Source organism: Pristiophorus japonicus, chromosome 26, assembly GCF_044704955.1.
Source record: "Pristiophorus japonicus isolate sPriJap1 chromosome 26, sPriJap1.hap1, whole genome shotgun sequence".
Classification (NCBI taxonomy): domain Eukaryota; kingdom Metazoa; phylum Chordata; class Chondrichthyes; family Pristiophoridae; genus Pristiophorus; species Pristiophorus japonicus.
The window spans coordinates 16,489,036-16,509,817 of NC_092002.1; the positions used below are offsets into that span (position 1 = coordinate 16,489,036).

A 20,782-nucleotide genomic window follows, 5' to 3' on the forward strand; every position below is an offset into this window, starting at 1 on the left:
CTCTCACTGTCTCTTTCACTCTTTCTCTCTCACTCTGTCTCAGTCTCTCTCTCACTATCTCTTTCACTCTCTGTCTCTCTTGGTGATAGCAAAGGATGGACCTGTGGAGTTACAGGAGCCTGACTGCGCTATGTTGCAGTGTCAGCCGCTGAGCCCCGTGCAGCAGTAATAGAAAGCCCCAGGTTGCCTTTGATGCGGCAGTGCAGCGCTCGGCAGGATCTGAAGGGACTCTGTCCCGTGTATTTCCTGCCCCTGTTTTGGGTGAAGTCGTGATGGAAACAGCTCTCCTGGTCCTCAAAGCCCAGGAACTGGACAGCCCGGGATGGGATCAGTACAGACACCGTGTGTCTGGCCAGCGCTTCGCACAAGTTCCTGCTTCGGCCTGAGTCGCGATCAGTTCCTGAATTGAGGGAGGGAGGGGAATTGCGTCAGAGTCAAATTAGAGAAGTAAGAGACAGTTGGTGTCTTGTCAAGGAGCTGCATCCACCACACCGAGCAATAGCTGGAGACACTGAAGCATGGATAAATGAAAAAGGAGGAGGAACAGGCGGTGGAGGCAACTTTCACATATTTGCTGCCTGCTCAGAGTTTCAGGAATAAAGAAGCAAAGATGAATCGCAGAGACAGCAAGAGGTGAGAGAGAGGGAGGGACATGCATCCTTTTCACTCGGGTTCCTGTCTCCAGATCTTTGCGCTGTTTGATGTTGGTGTAAATTTCAACCTCGCTGCATTGAGCCAGTGTTGTCTGAGAGAGGTGTGCAGTGTGATCACCTCACTCTGCGTCATTGTGTGTGTGTGTCAGTGTGATTGTGTGTGTGTCAGTGTGTCTGTGTCAGTGTGATTGTGTATGTGTCAGCGTGTGTCAGTGTGATTGTGTGTCAATGTCAGTGTGTGTCAGTGTGACTGAGTGTGTGTCAGTGCGATTGTATATGTGTGTGTCAGCGTGTGAAGATATGTTACAGTCCCAGGGGCAAGGGGAATTGACATTGAGAATCAAAAGGCAGAGTTGAATCCTTGTAACTGAATCAAACATTTAACTTGAAAAGGAAGAGAGAATGTCAAGTTGTGGAGGGTTGCCGTTCTGTGTTTAGTTTGCCGGGCGAGGTTGGTGCATGACGGCAGGTGCTTGGCTTAGTCTGTGCTCACCACTAGGGGCTACACTTGGATAGCCTGTATCCCACAGCCCCTCTCTCCCATCCCACTCCCCGGCCTGTATCCCACTCGCCCTCTCTCCCATCCCACTCCCCCTCTCTCCCATCCCACAGTCCCTCTCTCCCATCCCACAGTCCCTCTCTCTAAACCCACTGCACACCACCCTGCTCCCCTCCCACCCCCGCACTCCCCCTCCCTTGCCCCTACCCCTCTCGCCCCCTACCCCTCTCACCCACTACCCCTCTCACCCACTACCCCTCTCACCCCCTACGTAAAGCAACTCAGGATATTGGGCTATTTTGCGATGTTTAAGCACTTGTTCAAGTAGCTGTGACTGTTTAAATGTTTTTGGGAAGCTGTTGGAAATGAAACAACAGAAATAGGCATTTTGGTGCATGGTGTACTGAACCTTTTCATTGACTCCCCTCGGTGTCATAAATGACAGCTGGGGAATACCATTTAACAACACAAATAACTTGCATTTATATAGCACCTTTTAACATAGTTAAAAAGTCCCAAGGCGCTTCACAGGAACAATTATCAAACCAAATTTATCACACAGCCTTACAAGGAGATGTCAGGGCAGGTGACCAAGAGGTAGGTTTTAAGGAGCGTCTTAAAGGAGGAAAGAGAGGTAGAGAGGCGGAGAGGTTTAGGCAGGGAGTTCCAGAGCTTGGGACCCAGGCAACAGAAGGCACAGCCACCAATGGTGGGATGAAAGAAATCTGGGAGGTCAGAATTGGAGGAGGACAGAGATCTCGGAGGCCAAATATCATCCGCTTATCTGCTGAGAACACACATTGGGGCTAAATAAATATATTACTCTGTTTAAAAAAAAAGATTAGAAGGAATTGTTAATTCTTTTCTTTTCCAATTTTCTCCTGATTCTTGCTGGGTATTGGTTCAATGGACGCATCCCTTCCTCCAGTACTTTGGTCAATGGCCCTTCTTCAGTTGGGAGCCGAGAGCGTGAGTGACAGAGGCTGTCGACTGCAGAGAATGTCACAACCAAGCCCCAATCCTGTCTGCACCTTGCAGCTGCACTGTCCCTCACTGTCCAGCAGGGGTCAGTGGGCAGCTGGGGGGTCAGTGGGAAACAGGGGGTCAGTGGGCAACTGGGGGTCACTGGGGCAGCGGGGGGGGGTCGTCACTGGGGCAGCGGGGGGTCACTGGGCAGTAGAAGAGAGCAAAAAAACCTAGTTGACTTTTTCTCCCCACACCATTCTCTGGCCAAAGGAGCACCCATCTACTGCCCTGTGGGATGGGGGGGGTCAGTCGACAGGAAATTGAGGTTCTGATCTATTGGTCTGTATGGCTGAGCACCCTCCCTCGCAGCTCATTTCCCCGAGCCAGAGCTACATTTATGCTGATGGGGATTGGCTGGACACTGTACAACAGGCCAGAGCCCAGATACAGCGTTCAACAGGCCAGAGCCCAGATACAGCGGTCAACAGGCCAGAGCCCAGATACAGTGTAGAAAAGGCCAGAGCCCAGATACAGTGTAGAAAAGGCCAGAGCCCAGATACAGCGTTCAACAGGCCAGAGCCCAGATACAGCGTTCAACAGGCCAGAGCCCAGATACAGCGTTCAACAGGCCAGAGCCCAGATACAGCGTTCAACAGGCCAGAGCCGAGATACAGCATTCAACAGGCCAGAGCCCAGATACAGCGTTCAACAGGCCAGAGCCCAGATACAGTGTAGAAAAGGCCAGAGCCCAGATACAGCGTTCAACAGGCCAGAGCCCAGATACAGTGTCGAAAAGGCCAGAGCCCAGATACAGCGTTCAACAGGCCAGAGCCCAGATACAGCGTTCAACAGGCCAGAGCCCAGATACAGTGTAAAAAAGGCCAGAGCCCAGATACAGTGTTCAACAGGCCAGAGCCCAGATACAGCAACAGGCCAGAGCCCAGATACAGTGTCGAAAAGGCCAGAGCCCAGATACAGCGTTCAACAGGCCAGAGCCCAGATACAGTGTAGAAAAAGCCAGAGCCCAGATACAGTGTAGAAAAGGCCAGAGCCCAGATACAGTGTAGAAAAGGCCAGAGCCCAGATACAGCGTTCAACAGGCCAGAGTCCAGATACAGTGTAGAAAAGGCCAGAGCCCAGATACAGTGTAGAAAAGGCCAGAGCCCAGATACAGCGTTCAACAGGCCAGAGCCCAGATACAGTGTAAAAAAGGCCAGAGCCCAGATACAGCGTTCAACAGGCCAGAGCCCAGATACAGAGTTCAACAGGCTAGAGCCTGATGAATATTCCAGCAGGTGACATTGCAGCATTTGCAGTATTATTGTATTATTTAGAATAATGGATGACCAAGCAATGAGCTCCAGATGGAGTTGATATTTGTCCAGTTTGTACATGTACGGCCAATGCCGCCAGTCTGTAGAACAGCTCAAACCCAATTAGGGACCCAGTACTCCTGGCCAGATCGTTCCTTGATTGTCCAAACTTTGTTTAATGCACATTACTTTTCTTCTTATTTCCAATTGTGAGAAATGACACCGGAAGGACACCGTCCATTGTAAAGGCAATGGCCTCATTAGGTGGCACGTGTACTAGTTTATAAAATCAGCATCTGACAGGCAGAAAACATGTGGAGGAACATTCAAAGCTCGGAGGCAGGCAGCTTGAGAACAAAGCACTATCGGTGGCAATGCTTAGCTTTACAGGTAGGACGCCATCAGGAGTCCTGGGATACATGCATTCAGTGAAAACAAAATCTGGTGTGAAGATTCAGTTTGAATTTTACTCTGTCTCAGAAGATGTTTGTTGAAAATCTGACAAAGCCTTGGTACATGCATTGTGTGTAACAGGACTGAGTGTCCCAGCACTGACTGTGTGTGTAACAGGACTGAGTGTCCCAGCACTGACTGTGTATAACAGGACTGAGTGTCCCAGCACTGACTGTGTATAACAGGACTGAGTGTCCCAGCACTGACTGTGTATAACAGGACTGAGTGTCCCAGCACTGACTGTGTGTGTAACAGGACTGAGTGTCTCAGCACTGACTGTGTGTGTAACAGGACTGAGTGTCCCAGCACTGACTGTGTGTATAACAGGACTGAGTGTCCCAGCACTGACTGTGTATAACAGGACTGAGTGTCCCAGCACTGACTGTGTATAACAGGACTGAGTTTCCTAGAAATTGCGTGTACCTGTAAACTCTGCTGGCAGATTCCTCAAGTTATTTATTCCAGTGGGAAAATGTGGGGAAGCCACAACTGTTGACAGAAAATACTCAGCTTTTGGGAGACAGGAGCAGCTGTAATGATGTGTCCTTACCGTCGGACTGAAGTGCATGGAGTAAAGACATTTAACTGCTGTAGCCTTGTACAATATGATGCAAAATATCGCTGTAACCTCCTCCAGCTCTGCAACCCTCCGAGATCTCTGTGTTTCGCCAATTCTAGCTTCTTGTGCATCTTCCATTACCTTCGGCCCACCATCGGTGGCCATGCCTTCAGCTGCCTGGGCTCCAAGCTCTGGAATTCCCTCCCTAAACCTCTCCACCTCTCTACCTCTCGCTGAAGTTTTTGATCACCTGTTCTAATAGCTCCTTATGTGACTCAGTGTAAATCTTGTGTATGATAACGCTCCTGTGAAGCACCTTGGGACATTTTACTATGTTAAAGGCGCTATACAAATGCAAGTTGTTGATGTTCGAAGTCAGAAAGTTTTGTAGAGCAGTGTCAGGCTTATCTGACGTTGAATTACTGAGAGATCAGTGCCAACTTCAGAAAAACACTGCGTGAATCACACTTTCACTTTCATGTTCACTGGTCCTGTATTGCAATACTGCTGTGAAATTTTTAAAGAGCATATTGAAAAGAAAGAAGGACTTGGATTTATATAGCGCCTTTCACGACCATCAGTCATCTCAAAGCATTTTACAGCCAATGAAGTACTTTTGGAGTGTCGTCGCTGTTATAATGTGGGAAACGCGGCAGCCAATTTATGCACAGCAAGCTCCCACAAACAGCAATGTGATAATTAACGGATAATCTGTTTTTTTGTTGTGGTGATTGAGGGATAAATATTGGCCCAGGACATCGGGGAGAACTCCCCTGCTCTTCTTCAAATAGTGCCATGGGATCGTTTACATCCTCTTGAGAGAGCAGAGGGGGCCTCGGTTTAACGTCTCATCCGAAAGACGGCAACTCCGACAATGCCGCGCTCCCTCAGCACCGTACTGGGAGTGTCAGCCTGGATTTATGTGCTCAAGTCCCTGGAGTGGGACTTGAACCCACGACCTCAGGCTGACTCAGGGGCGAGTGTGCTACCCACTGAGCCACAGCTGACACTAAAAGTTAATCCCCTGAGGGAATATTGGGCCTTCACGAAAGATGCATCCCCAACCCAAACAGGAGTATAAATGTCCAGTCTTGCACACGGGCCGAGAAATTGGCGGTTTTAGCGCTAATCATTTAGCGCTAATCGGTGCTGCGTCGGCCGCCATTTTGGGCAGGTCGGCAGTGTTGCCGATGCCTGCACTTGCGGAAACTTTGTTCATTCGCAGGAGTGTGCAACTCCGATTGACGCACACTCATCTGTTCTGAAGTTTGTCACTCCTCTCACTGCCCTCTGCAAAGCACACCCCCTCGTGTAGCCATTGACAGCGTGAAAAGGGCAGAGAAAGCTTTCGAGAGGGATCGAATTAAAAAGTAGGGAAGTTATGCTGAACCTGTATCGAACCGTGGTTATACCTCACTAGGAGTACTGTGTACAGTTCTGGTCGCCCTATTATCATCATCATAGGCAGTCCCTCGAAATCGAGGAAGACTTGCTTCCACTCTAAAAATTAGTTCTCTGGTGACTGAACGGTCCAATACGGGAATTACAGTCTCTGTCACAGGTGGGACAGACAGTGGTTGAAGGAAAGAGAGGGTGGGACAGGTTTGCCGCACGCTCCTTCCGCTGCCGGCGTTTGGCTTCTGCATGCTCTTAGCAACGAGACTCGAGGTGCTCAGTGCCCTCCACCAAGGGCAGTCTTTGGCTAGTTCTTTGGTCGCCATATTATAAAAAGGATATAGAGGCACTGGAGAGGGTGCAGAGAAGATTTACAAGGATGATGCCAGAAATACGAGGGTGTATCTATCAGGAAAGGATGAACAGGCTGGGTCTCTTTTCTCTTGATAAAAGAAGGCTGAGAAGTCTTTAAAATGATGAAAGGTTTTGATCGAGTGGATACAGAGAGAATATTTCCACTTGTAGGGAAGAGCATAACTAGAGGTCATCAATAGTTATCCAATAGGGAATTCAGAAGAAACTTCTTTACACTTGAAATGCCTCAACCTACAGGGCTATGGACCAAGAGCTGAAAAGTGGGATTAGGCTGGATAACTATTGGTCGGCCGGCGCGGACACGATGGGCCGAAATGACCTCATTCCGTGCTGTAAATTTCTATGATTCTATGATACCCAGAGAGTGGTGAGAATGTGGAACTCGCTGCCACAGGGAGGGGTTGAGGTGAATAGTATCGATGCATTTAAGGGGAGGCTGGATAAGTATATGAGGGAGAAGGGAATAGAGGGTTATGCTGATAGATTTAGATGAGGAAAGACGGGAGGAGGCTCGAGTGGAGCATAAACGCCGGCATGGACTGGTTGGGCCGAATGGCCTGTTTCTGTGCAGTGTATCCTGTGTGATCCGATGTAAAGCGACGATAATGGAGAACATGTCCAGCTGCTGGGATAAAGTAGTTATGGGGAGCCATTTGCTTGCAAACTGCTTCCAATGTGATGCATTGATTCTCCCTGGTCACTCAAACAGTTTAGGAGGTTAATATTTAAAAAAAAGAAATACTTGCATTTATATAACACCTTTAACGTCTCGAAGCGCTTTGCAGCCAATGAAGTAATTTTGGAGTGTATTCACAATGTGGGAAGCGAAGCAGCCAATTTGCACACAGCAAGCTCCCACACAGCAATGTGATAATGACTAGATAATCTGTTTTTTTTTGTTATGTTGATTGGGGGACAAATATTGGCCCCAGGACACCGGGGATAACACGCTTTTCTTCATCAAAATTGTGCCTTTTACATCCACCTGAGAGAACAGACGGGGCCTCGGTTTAACGCCTCATCTGAAAGACAGCACCTCCGACAGTGCAGCACTCCCTCAGCACTGCACTGTGAATGTCAGCCTAGATTTATGTGCTTATGTCTCTGGAGTGGGACTTGAACCCATAACCTTCTGACTCAAAGGCGACAGTGCTGCCCACAAATAAACTGTATTGTACTATAGTTGCAATGATCTCAGGAAAATTCAAAGTTGCATTTACCCTAAATTTTATCCACTCTGGTTTTGTAATTTAGGAACCGATATGCAAAGTTTGGAAGTCTGCTTTTAAAAGGCTTGACAGTACATTCTCACCAAGAGTTCTTCAAAAGTTGTAGAAAATGTAATTGACGTCTCTTCTGCAGTATTTATACCAGTGAATTCCTGACGAAGGGTTCATGTTCCTCTTTTTAAAAATGTATTTCCATTGATGTCTTATGCAACCGATTGAGGATATCTGTGCCACGGTCTTGTGTGGTGTTTCCAGGCTCAGCCCCTCCAGTCCTGGGGGCCTGTGCTTTAAGAGCCACTCAGCAGGGAGTGAATGCCCTGTGCGATATGCAGGCTAGGGCACTGTCACTGCTCGCTGCACGACAGTGCGTCCCCATCTCCCTCCCCCTTGAGCACCATGGTCCAGCACTGAAGTGGCCATGCCACCCCAAGCTGCAGCACGAGCTGGTGCAGGAGGGTGACGGCAGCGAAGGAGGTGACTGGATTGGATATCATCAAGGCCCAGGTCGGTGATTGGAGCGTGGGCAGGGACAGCAGGATCGTCGAAGGAGCGGCGAGAGATTGCAGAGGGACGTGATTGGGGCCCAGGAGAGGCGCGAGTTCGGGGCCCAGAAGAGCCGAGGGCCCCATACTTGAGGGCCCCACACAGGACCCAGACAAATGTCCGCGAAAGCCATGGACAAACAAATGCCCCGTTATCTGTCACCCCCCACAGTGCTCCAACCCGACAACCCATCAGTGGACTCGAGAGCAAAACCCAGGAGCCATCACCAAATGATTCCGACACAGCACATTGCCCGAGACCACTGCCCCGAGCCTTCAGACTCGATCTTCGACTTCCTGCTCAAGACTTGACTATTGCAATGCACTCCTGGCTGGCCTCCCACATTCTACCCCACGTAAACTAGAGGTCATCCAGAACTCGGCTGCCCATGTCCTAACTCGCACCAAGTCCCACTCACCCATCACTCCTGTGCTCGCTGAGCTACATTGGCTCCCGGTTAAGCAACGCTTCGATTTGAAAGTTCTCATCCCTATTTACAATTCCCTCCATGGCCTCGCCCCTCCCTATTTCTGTAATCTCCTCCAGCCCCGCAACCCCCGCGAGATGTCTGCACTCCTCTAATTCTGCCCTCTTGAGCATCCCTGATTATAATCGCTCAACCATTGGTGGCCGTGCCTTCTGTTGCCTGGGCCCCAAGCTCTGGAACTCCCTGCCTAAACCTCTCCACTTCTCTACCCCTCTCTCCTCCTTCAAGACACTCCTTAAAACCTACCTCTTTGACCATGCTTTTGGTCACCTGTGCTCATTTCTACTTCGGCATCAAATTTTTATCGCATAATACTCCCTTGAAGCACCCTGGGATGTTTCACTATGTTAAAGGCGCTATATAAATACAAGTTGTTGTTGAGGTTAGCATCGGAAAGAGCGCGTGACCAAACAGATTCTCCGCTCTGCTCGTGTATGTTATCAGCCCGCACCTTTCTGTGGACGGCCGTTAGCCTTGGCCGGCGTTGTTACCGGCAGGCTTCCGGCCTACTCGAATTTCTGGGCCACGGTAACGAAGGAAATGGAAAAATGGCAGCAATAGTGCAGTGGGGTGGGGGGGGGGGGACATTTTTCCAAGATTGAGGTGGAGGCACATTAATGGGGGCATTGCATGTGGTACCTGATCTAACTGTGCCAACACGGCATTGAAATCCCTCACCGTTCACTGAGCACAGCCTTCACTGTGAGTATAAACTTTTGCAGTTCACACTTCTGTGCATTCTGGGTAGGATGACATCGCCGCAAGAGTCCTGTTTTCTGCAGCTAGGCCGAGAAGTTTTTCCATCCAACATTCACTAATAGATAAAAATAGAATTTTTGTTTTCAATACTTATTTTGCCTCTGGGCTGCTGAGAACTTGGCAAAGGGCGATATTTGAGTCACCTCTCACCACACGATTCTCTAATACCAGGGACATTAGGGCAGCAGTTTAACGCTGAACTTTAGACTCTGTTTGGAATCATTTATGCTTCATCTGCCTGGAGTGTTGGCAAAAATAGTTTTTCCTCCATAAAGAAAGACTTCCATTTCTATAGCGCCTTTCACAACCTCAGGAAGTCCTAAAGCGCTTTACAGCCAATTAAATAATTTTGGAGTGTAGTCACTGTTGTAATGTAGGAAAGGCAGCAGCCAATTTGCACACAGCAAGCTCCCACAAACAGCAATGTGATAATGACCAGATAAACTGGTTTAGAAATGTTAATTGAGGGATCAGTATTGGCCAGTACACGGGTGAGATCTCCCCTGCTCTTCATCGAATAGTGCCCATGGGGTCTTTTACATCCACCTGAGAGGGCACAGGGAGTCTTATCCAATAGACAGCACCTTCACTGGGAGTGTCAGCCTGGATTTATGTGCTCAGGTGTCTGGAGTGGGACTTGAACCCACAACCTTCTGACTCAGAGGCGAGAGTGCTGCCCACTGAGCCATGGGCTGACACATAACTCCCAAATACTAGCTCAACAATCGGTGGCTGTGCCTTCAGCTGCATGAGCCCTCAGCTCTGGAACTCCCTGCCTAAACCTCTCTACCTCTCTTTCCTCCTTAAAGATGCTCCTTAAAACCTACCTCTTTGATCAAGCCCTGCCCTAATTTCTAGCTCAATGTCAGATTTATCTGTTTGTCTAATAACACTGCTGTGAAGCGTCTTGAGACGTTTTACTGCATTAAAGGCACTATATAAATAAAAGTTGTTGTTGTTAGTAGTATTAGGCAGTCCCTTGTATTGAGGATGACTTGCTTCCACACCAATAAGGGATGAGTTCACAGGTGTTTCATTGAAGGGTCTAATATTCCAGGTCCTGAACTACATGTTGAAGGATGGAAGATACCTGTGGGTGGATTTTTTTAACGTGTGGTGGCCGTTGCACACCAGCCACCACACGGGCTTGACAGAGCTAGGTCTTGGTCCAGTGGCAAGGATTAACCAAGACGACTGGAGACCAGCTCTGCTCAGGTAACTAGTGCGCAAACATCGCAGTGTGGGCTGGCCCGTGCTGCCCCAGGGCCCTCGGCTCTTCTGGGCCCCGAACTCACGCCTCTCCTGGGCCCCAATCGCGTCGCTCCTCCGCCCCGACCTCGCCGCTGCTCCGCTCCAATCGGCGACCTGGATTCTGGCGACGTCCAATCCAGTTGGCCCTCCTTGAAGCCGTCGCCCTCCTGCACCAGCTCGCACTGCTCCGTGCAGGGGCTGGTTCCAGCTCCTCCTGCTCGGCCGGACCTACGGCGATGTGACGTTAAGTAGCGTGCCAGCGCTCGAGCACAGAAGCCGGCCACTGTGGTGAGCTACTGGAGGGGCAGGGTTAATGTGGTGATGGTGTGAGAGCTCGGAGCCTGGAGGTGTGAGTACACACAGGCTGATTTCACCCTCTGCTGTGAAAATATCAGTATTTACAATAAACAGCGCTGGGGAGAGTGGTTCAACTTCTTCAGTCTAATCTGTGCGGTCAACAAATGATTTTTGTGATAACTGCAGTCACAGTTTCAGTATGAATTTAAATGTCAGCTTGCCTCAGCCGGTAAGAAAGAAAGATTTGCATTTCTAGAACTCCTTTCATAACCTCAGGACGTTCCAAAGCGCTTTGCAGCCAATGAAATGCTTTCGGAGTTTATTCGCTGTGGGAAACGCAGCAGCCAATTTGCGCACAGCAAGCTCCCACAAACAGCAGTGTGATGATCCTTTTTTTTTTGTGATGTTGATTGAGTACAGCAGTTGAATGTGTTTACTTCACACTGACAGTGAGTCAGGATACAGGGGAGAACTCCCCTGCTCTTCTTCGAAATAGTGCCGCGGGATCTTTTACATCCACCTGAGAGAGCAGATGGGGCCTCGGTTTAACGTCTCATCCGAAAGACGGTAGATTTCTTATCTGATTCAGAAGGCCATGGGTTCAAGCCCCTCTGCAAGGCTTGAGTGTATGATCGAGACTGCCACCTATACAGTATTGAGGGAGCACTGCATTTGTTCAGAGGTCCTGTCTTTCAGATGATGCATTAAACTGACAACTCATCTGGCAGTTTAGGTGGATGGAAAGATCCCATGGCACTGTTCTGAAGAGGAGCAGGGAGTTCTCTCAACCAACACTAACAAAAGATTAACTGTCCTCTCATCTGATTTGCTGTTTGTGGAGCCTTACTGTGCACAAATTGGTTGCCACGTTTGCCTACATTATTGCTTTTTCTACCCTCCAATGTTCTACATCTAAAATCCACAGATTCATGCAGGGATACAGGTCCATAGACCTCCAGAACCTCAATCCATTAGCCATTCTTGACATGCGGGCATCGAACATGGGTTGTTGCTGGACTATTCAGCAGTGGAGGCATCGCACACACAAACACACAGAATTACTTTCCAGCAGGGGGCAGCGGGTCAATGGGCAGTGGTGTGCAGCGGGTCAATGGGCAGTGGTGTGGAGCGGGTCAGTGGGCAGTGGTGTGCAGCGAGTCAGCGGGGCAGTGGTCAGTGGAGCAGTGGTGTGGAGCGGGGCAGTGGGCAGTGGTGTGGAGCGGGGCAGCGGGCAGTGGTGTTCAGCGGGTCAGCTTTCTCTCTGATGAATGGGTGGATGGAGGATGCCGTGAGCCATCTGTAGAGTGCAGACTGTGGCCAAGCCGGTGAGCTCCCCGGAGGTCGGCCGATTCTGACTGTAAGGGCACATTTAGTTGCAGTTGTTGCTCTCCGGCAGCGTGTGGGTGGGGTCCGCCCAGAGGTGTGATCGTGGGGAGGAACAACCAGGAAATAACCATTACCCACACCAAGAGAGGTGCCATCAATAAGACGGCAAGTTGAGAGAAGCGTGAGTGTAGGATCGCGCAGAAACAAAAGGCAGAGGATTACCTCAGGCTCTCAATCACAAGACTGCATGACAAGAGCTGCGGTTACACACTGCCCTGAGAATAAACACATGTGCTCCTCGCACTCGGCTGGGCCCACCTGCAGTCACTGACTGCAGCTTTGGCAATGCTCCAGCTAGTCGGGGTGTTGTAACACAAGCAAAGTTGTTTTCCATGTCACTCCAGACTGTGGCTGCAACCCTCTGAGCAGTCACTTCTTGGCTGCTGGAGAAATACCACCAACGCTGTCTCCGCAAGATCCTGCAAATCCCCCGGGAGGACAGACGCACCGATGTCTGTCTTCTCGATCAGGCCAACATCCCCAGCCTCGCAGCACTGACCGCACTCGACTAGCTCCGGTGGGCGGGCCACATTGTTCGCATGCCCGACACAAGATTCCCAAAACAAGCGCTCTACTCTGAACTCCTACACAGCAAGCGAGCCCCAGGTGGGCAGAGGAAACGTTTCAAGGACACCCTCAAAGCCTCCTTGATAAAGTGCAACATCCCCACCGACACCTGGGAGTCCCTGGCCCAAGACCGCCCTAAGTGGAGGAAGAGCATCCGGAAGGGTGCTGAGCACCTCGAGTCTCGTCGCCGAGAGCATGCAGAAAGCAAGCGCAGGCAGCGGGAGGAGCGTGCGGCAAACCAGTCCCACCCACCCTTTCCCTCAACCACTGTCTGTCCCACCTGTGACAGAGACTGTAATTCCCGTATTGGACTGTTCAGTCACCTGAGAACTCACTTTGAGTGGAAGCAAGTCTTCCTTGATTTCCAGGGACTGCCTATGATGATGACAGCACTTGCCCTTTGTGCATTTTGTGCTCTCACAGAATGAAGGAGGTCATTACTGGTGACTGGAATACAACCACAGAAAATTGCAGTTATATTTAACCGAGTAAAACACTATTCCAACGCACTCCTGGTAGGCCTCCCACATTCTCAACTAGAGTTGATCCAAAGCTTGGCTGCCCGTGTCCTAACTCGCACCAAGTCCCGCTCACCCATCACCCGCTGTGCTCGCTGACCTACATTGGCTCCCGGTTAAGCAACGCCTCAATTTCAAAATTCTCATCCTTGTTTTCAAATCCCTCCATGGCCCTCGCCCCCTCCCTATCTCTGTAATCTCATCCAGCCCCACAACCCCCCGAGATGTCTGCGCTCCTCTAATTCTGCCCTCCTGAGCATCCCTGATTATAATCACTCAACCAGTGGTGGCCGTGCCTTCTGTCGCCTGGGCCCCAAGCTCTGGAAATCCCTGCCTAAACCTCTCCACCTCTTTACCTCTCTTTCCTCCTTCAAGACGCTCCTTAAAACCTACCTCTTTGACCAAGCTTTTGGTCACCTGTCCTAGTTTCTCCTTATGTGGCTTGGTGTCAAATTTATTGTCTCATAATACTCCTGTGAAGCGCCGTGGGATGTTTCACTACGCTAAAGGTTTTCAACTAGGACTGTTCTGTCTGTCTGCCGCTTGCAAACTCGGAGGCTCACTCACCGTGCTGTGTGTAAACGTTGCACTGACTGTGACCTCCCAGGGAAGTGCTTCCTCATTCCCATTAAGTAGCCACCAGTTAACGACTCTGCAAGCCTGGACCCACTGTTTATCCAGGCGTTGTTATTGGCGGGCGCTCAATGAGGCGCACGCACCGAATTTACCGACGGCCGTTGTACCAGGAACACGCCATGATCGGAGCGATTGTTAGCAGCCGGGCGCTACTGGTTTGCAACCCCGGTGAGCCTCGAATGAATTTTCGGTCGGGGCTCTAAACGCTGCGCGCCCAGTCGCTAATCTCTAACGCTCGCATTAGCACCCCCTCGGGCTGTTAACTGAGGCATTGGGCAATCGAAAATCCAGCCCAATGGGTTCGGTCATCCGAATATTTCGTTGGAGGAAATTTCTGCTCCTCCAATACCGGATGTCGGACAAGCAGTGTGACAACTCAAACAGTGGAGGGGTCCAGAGAGGTGGTGGTGAGGTACAGCTGAGTATCAGCAGCGTACACGTGGAACGTATTGGGAGTGTTCCCGATCACAGGACTGCACCGGCGTTAAAATAACACCATGTGGAAAATCTGGGCTTGAAAGCATCGTCTCTGAATAAGGGGTCGCCCACTTCAAACAGAAATGAGGAGGAATTTCTTCTCTCAGAGGGTTGTAAATCTTTGGAATTCTCTGCCCCAGAGAGCTTTGGAGGCTGGGTCATTGAATATACTTAAGGCGGAGATAGACAGATTTTTGAATGATAGGGGAGTCAAGGGTTATGGGGAGCAGGCAGGGAAGTGGAGCTGAGTACAGGATCAGATCAGCCATGATCTTATTAAATGGCGGAGCAGGCTCGAGGGGCTAAATGGCTGACTCCTGCTCCTATTTCTTATGTTCAGTGCTTCGGCATGGTGTACTAAGGTTGCTCGAACTAATTTCCAACACAAGCCACATTTTTCCCATTTTAAGCAGAGACAAAACTGCTTGAAAAAATGATGGTATTTTAAGTTTGGCTGTTCACCTGGACTCCAAACCCCAATTCCTCTGAGAGCCAATGGTTCTGCTAATGCTGGTCACCCAGACTTTGAAGCTTTGTCTTCTGCTCGTCATCCTGAAGCTAAATATCCATGTTGCCTGGACACTAAACCCCAAGGCACTGAGCATCCAGGTAACAACCACTTACCCTGCTCTCGGCCTTTTGGCTAAGATCATGCGTAACTGACCTGACAGGGGAGTAGCCACCATGACCTCCGGGTGGTTCTCCCTGGATCAGGAAGGTATATGCTTGCTTTTTTGGAAACAGGAGGTGGGTGGGGTGGCTTGACCCATCCACCACCACGGAGGTGTGTGGGGGACCTGACCCATCCACCTCCATGGCACGAACCTGGTATTGCAGTACTTCCAGGAACGGTGCAGTGGCTCTGGGCCTTTTGGCTAAGAGCATTGGCGCAGAGTGATCCTTGGCGTGTGCAAGGTGACCTCTGGCGTTTGTGATTTGACAAAGAATTGGAACGATTGGCTTCGAATTTCAAAAAAAAAAAAAACCACTTACCCTGCGTCTGAGGGAAATCAAATGCATAACCAAAGGTGTGGACACTTGAGTATTGGACAATGATCATTTGGAGGCTCGTGCTTGTGGGCATTCAAGTACACGGATAATTGGGAGAGTAGACAACCAAATAAAAGAAAGAAAGTTTTGCATTTATAGAGCGCCTTTCGTGACTATCGGACGTCGCAAAGCACTTTACATCCAATGAAGTACTTCTGGAGTGTAGTCACCATTGTAAAAGGGAAAACGCGGCCGCCAATTTGCCCTCCGCAAGCTCCCACAAGCAGCTGCTTCTGAGGCAGTCCCTCGGAGTCGAGGATGACTTGCTTCCACACTAATAGGAGTTCTCAGGTGACTGAAGAGTCCAATGTGGGACCTATAGTCTCTGTCACAGGTGGGGCAGACAATGGTTGGAGGGACGGGTGGGTGGGGTGCTTGGGTTGTTGTGCGCTCCTTCCGCTTGGCTTCCGCGTGCTCCCGGCGAAGAGACTATAAGTGTTCGGTGCCTTCCCGGATGCTTCTCCTCCACTTTGAGCGGTCTTGGGCCAGGGATTCCCAGGTGTCGGTGGGGATGTTGCATTTTTTCAAGGAGGTTTGGAGGGTGTCCTTGAAGTGTTTCCTCTGCCCACCTGGGGCTCGCTTGTCGTGTCATGGCTGTGAGTAGAGCGCTTGCTTTGGGCGTCTAGTATCGGGCATGCGGACAATGTGGCCCGTCCATCAGAGCTGATCAGTGCTTCAATGCTGGGAATGTTGGCCTGAGTGACAACACTGACGTGTGCCTATCCTGCTAATGGATTTGCAGGATCTTGCGAAAGCAGCATTGGTGATACTTCTCCAGTGCTTTAAGGTGTCTGATGTACATGGTCCATGTCTCTGAAGCATATAGGAGGGTGGGTATCACTACTGCTCTGTAGACCATGAGCTTGGTGCCGGGTTTGAGATTGTGGTCTTCAAACACAATGCGATAATGACCAGATAATCTGTTTTTGTGATGTTGTTTGAGGGATAAATATTGGTCAGGACACCGGGGATAACTCCCCTGCTCTTCTTCGAAATAGTGCCATGGGATCTCTTACATCCACCTGAGAGAGCAGGCCTCGGTTTAATGTCTCATCCAAAAGACGGCACCTCCGACAGTGTAACACTCCCTCAGCACTGCACTGGAGTGTCAGCCTAGGTTTTTTTTTGTGCTCAAGTTCCTGGAATGGGACTTGAACCCACAACCTTCCGACTCAGGGGCGAGAGTGCTACCCACTGAGCCACTGGTTGAGATTCCACGTGTAGATAATGAACTGTGCAAAAGCGTGAAACGAGCATGCAGATACTTGAGCGGGTAAATAATTGAGTGTAAATCGAGTATGTGGCAAATCAGGAGTGCAGATATGGGGAATCCCATTAGTTGGAGCTGCAGTGCCTTAATTCAATTGGGAGATGAAACTGAGTTTGTAACTGAATCATTTCTGCTACGCTTTTATATTTGATTGGTGTAATGTATGTGCTTGTGAGTATGCTCACAGGTTTATAGAGCTGTTGATGCGCTTCAGTCCCATGCTCCTGATCTTTGGGCACCCTGTGCGGAGGGGAGCGGGCAGGTCGGAAGGCCTCCTCATAGGATTGTCCTTGGCCTGGCCAAGGCCATTAACCGGTCCAGGCAGCGGGTGGTCGAGGGGGTCGTTCAGCCCGACTGCCTGCCTCTCTTCCTGCGGCTAAGTTCACGCCCGGGTATTCCTGGAGATGGAGCACGCGGTGTCCACCAGTACGATCGCGGCCTTCCACGAGAGGTGGGCACCGGAGCAACTGGAGTGCATCATCACCCCCAGCAACCAAATTTTAATTTCACCATAATTTGTCAAAAGTTTAATTTGGTGGTTCTAGTGCCCTTTAATGAGGGGACACTTGATGTACATTTTTACATTAAAATAGTTGTAGAGCTGTTTAGTTGGGAGTGGCTTAGCCAGTCACGTGATGTTCACAAGACTCAATAAAACCCCAGCCAGTTGGGTTCAGGAGTATCCACGATGAGGTATGCAGTTGTGAGCCTGATAATGTGTAGTGTAATTGTTTAACCGTTTGCTAATAAACCAACTCGTTCTTGATAGCAATGTGTTGCTATAAATTCTTATGTATTCTCCTGTGATGATCTGAGGCAACGAGATATATCAGCAACGATGTCTCCGCAAGATCTTGCAAATCCCTTGGGAGGACAGGCGCACCAACATCAGTGTCCTCGTCCAGACTAACAGCACTGACTTGAAGCACTGACTACACTCGATCAGCTTCGCTGGGCAGGCCACATAGTTCACATGCCAGATACGAGACTCCCAAAGCAAATGCTTTATGCGGAGCTCCTTCATGGTAAACGAGCCAAAGGTGGGCAGCGGAAATGTTACAAGGACACCCTCAAAGCCTCCCTGATAAAGTGAGACATCACCACTGACACCTGGGAGACCCTGGCCGAAGACCGTCTGAGGTGGAGAGTGTGTATCCGGGAGGGCGTTGAGGTCTTCGAGTCTCAACGCAAAGAGCGTGAAGAGGTCAAGCGCAGGCAGCGGACTGAGTGCGCGGCAAATCAGCCCCACCAACCCCCTCCCCTCGACGAATGTCTGTCCCACCTGTAACAGGGTCTGTGGCTCTCGTATCGGACTGTTCAGTCAAAGAACTCACTTTGGGAGTGGAAGCAAGTCCTCCTCGATTCCGAGGGACTGCCTATGATGATGCTGCTATGAATTCTTAAGCAATCAGTCTGCTTTACATCAGAGGAACAGTTACCTACTTGACGAGTGTCATTGCCGATCAGCGGAGCAGAAGGGGGGAGCAGTCGCTCCGTGTTTTACACGAGCCTACTTCAAAAGAGGACGCGAGACTTCTGTTCCCCGCATGTCTCAATCAGAGTAAGTGTGTCCTCGCCAATTGCTCAGGGCAGCCCTGATTGGAAACAGCTTTTAGTCTCTCCGGTATGACTTTGATGACAGCAGCACCAGGCCAGACAGCTGTTGTGCAGGCTGCTTTGCCTAGGACGTGGCCTCACATTGATGTTTGCAGTAGAGTCTGAAGGAGGTTGACATGACGTACTGCAGGTTAGAGGCTTGGCTGGTCTATTCGCACTCCAGAAACACGGAGGTTCCAGCGTGGAAACAGGCCATTTGGCCCAACCAGTTCACGTTGGTCTTTATTCTCCACGCGAGTAGAAGATCTAATCTAATGTGCTGTCATCACCATCATCGGCAGTCCCTCAAAATCGAGGAAGACTTGCTTCCATTCTAAAAGTGACTTCTCAGGCGGCTGTGGGAATTATAGTCCCTGTCACAGGTGGGACAGACAGTGGTTGAGGGAAGGGGAGGGTGGAACTGGTTTGCCGCACGCTCTTTCCGCTGCCTGCGCTTGGTTTCTGCATACTCTCGGTGATGAGACTCGAGATGCTCAGCGCCCTTCCGGATGCACTTCCTCCACTTAGGGCGGTCTTTGGCCAGGGACTCCCAGGTGTCGGTGGGGATGTTGCATTTTATCAGGGAGGCTTTGAGGGTGTCCTTGTAACGTTTCCTCTGCCCACCTGGGACTCACTTGCCGTGTACGAGTTCTGAGTAGAGCGCTTGCTTTGGGAGTCTCGTGTCGGGCATGCGGACAATGTGGCCCGCCTAACGGAGCTGGTCAAGTGTGGTCAGTGCTTCGATGCTGGGGATATTGGCCTGAGCAAGACCAATTTGATATACTGTACCCTGTTCCCATCTCCTTTTACCCCTATCCTTCAACCACCTATTCATGAAGAAAGACTTGCATTTCTATAGCGCCTATCACAACCCCAGGATGTCCCAAAGCCCTTTACAGCCAGTGAAGTACTTTTGATGTGTAATCACTGTTGTAACGTGGGAAAGGTCAGAAGGTTGTGGGTGCAAGTCCCACTGCAGGGACTTGAGCACACAAATCTAGGCTGACACTCCCAGTGCAGTGCTGAGGGAGTGCTGCACTGTCGGAGGTGCTGTCTTTTGGATGAGACGTTAAATCGAGGCTCCGTCTGCTCTCTCAGGTGGATGTAAAAGATCCCATTGCACTATTTCGAAGAGCAGTGGAGTTCTCCCCGGTGTCCTGGGGCCAATATTTATCCCTCAATCAACATAACAAAAAATCAGATTATTTGGGTCATTATCACATTGCTGTTTGAGTGAGCTTGCTGTGCGCAAATTGGCTGCTGCGTTTCCCACATTACAACAGTGACTATGCTTCAAAAAGTACTTCATTGGCTGTAAAGCGCTTAGAGACGCCCGGTGGTCGTGAAAGGCGCTATATAAATGCAAGTCTTTAAACACGGCAGCCAGTTTGTGCATAGCAAGCTCCCACAAACATCAATGAGATAAAGCAGATAATCTATTTGCGGTGTTGCCGGAGGGATAAATATTGGTCAGGACGCTGGGGAGAATTCCCACTCTGGAGATTTGAGCAAAAAAATCCAGGCTGATACTTCAAGGCAGTACTGAGGGAGCACTGCACTGTCAGAGGTGCCGTCTTTCAGCTGAGATGTTAAACCGAGGTCCCTCCTGCCATCTCAAGTGGACGGAAAATATCCCATGACGCTATTCAAAGAAAAGCAAGTTCTCCCTGGTGTCCTGGACAATATTTAACCCCCTTCAGTTCTGGCCTCTTGCGCATCCCTGATTTCCGTCCCCCCAACATTGGCAGCTGTGGCTTCACCTTCAACATTCACTCCCTCCACCACCGACGCACCGTGGCTGCAGTGTGCACTGTCTACAAGACACACTGCAGCAACTCGCCAAGGCTTCTTCGGCAGCACCTCCCAAACCCGCGACCTCTACCCCCGTGAAGGTCAAGGGCAGCAGGCGCATGGGAACACCACCACCTCCACGTTCCCCTCCGAGTCACACCATCCCGACTTGGAAATATATCGGCCGTTCCTTCATCGTCGCTGGGTCACAATCCTGGAACTCCCTCCCTAACAGCACTGTGGGAGCACCTTCACCACAAGGACTGCAGCGGTTCAAGAAGGCGGCTCACCACCACCTTCTCAAGGGGCGATTAAGGATGGGCAATAAATGCCGGCCTTGTCAGCGATGCCCACTTTCTAGGAGCGAATTTTTTTTTAAAAGCTGTCTGGGGCTGAAGCTTTGAAATTCCCTCCCTAAACCTCTCGACCTCTCTCTCGTACTTTAAGACGTTCCTTAAAACCTATCTCTTTGACCAAGCATTTGGTCACCTGTCCTAATATCTCCCTATGTGACTTGGTGTCAAATTCCTGTCTGACAACGCTCCTGTGAAGTGGAGTTGGGATGTTTTACTACGTTAAAGGCGCTATATAAATGCAAGTTGACATTGCTGTAATTCTAAGCACAGTTGACGAGCCCCCCCCCAGCCACACTCTCCCAGTTGGACAAAAGAACGCTGAGCTTGCTGATCCCTCAATGGAAAGACTGCAGCTT

General features: G+C 50.2%; 1 protein-coding gene and 1 pseudogene across 2 annotated transcripts in view; both read left to right on the plus strand.

Moving 5' to 3' along the window:
- The first annotated feature begins 447 nt into the window (after positions 1 to 447).
- The window catches only part of LOC139239221 (RAS guanyl-releasing protein 1-like), a 202,887-nt gene continuing 182,552 nt past the window's right edge, over positions 448 to 20,782 (plus strand). For both annotated transcript variants that reach the window (XR_011588617.1, XM_070867901.1), the window contains exon 1: positions 448 to 633. Coding sequence is in view for 1 of the 2 variants with exons in the window: in XM_070867901.1 (XP_070724002.1) it covers positions 527 to 633 (107 nt within the window). In the remaining variant the exon portion in view is untranslated. The remainder of the gene's footprint in view (positions 634 to 20,782) is intronic.
- LOC139239278 (U2 spliceosomal RNA) lies at positions 14,986 to 15,225 on the plus strand (annotated as a pseudogene).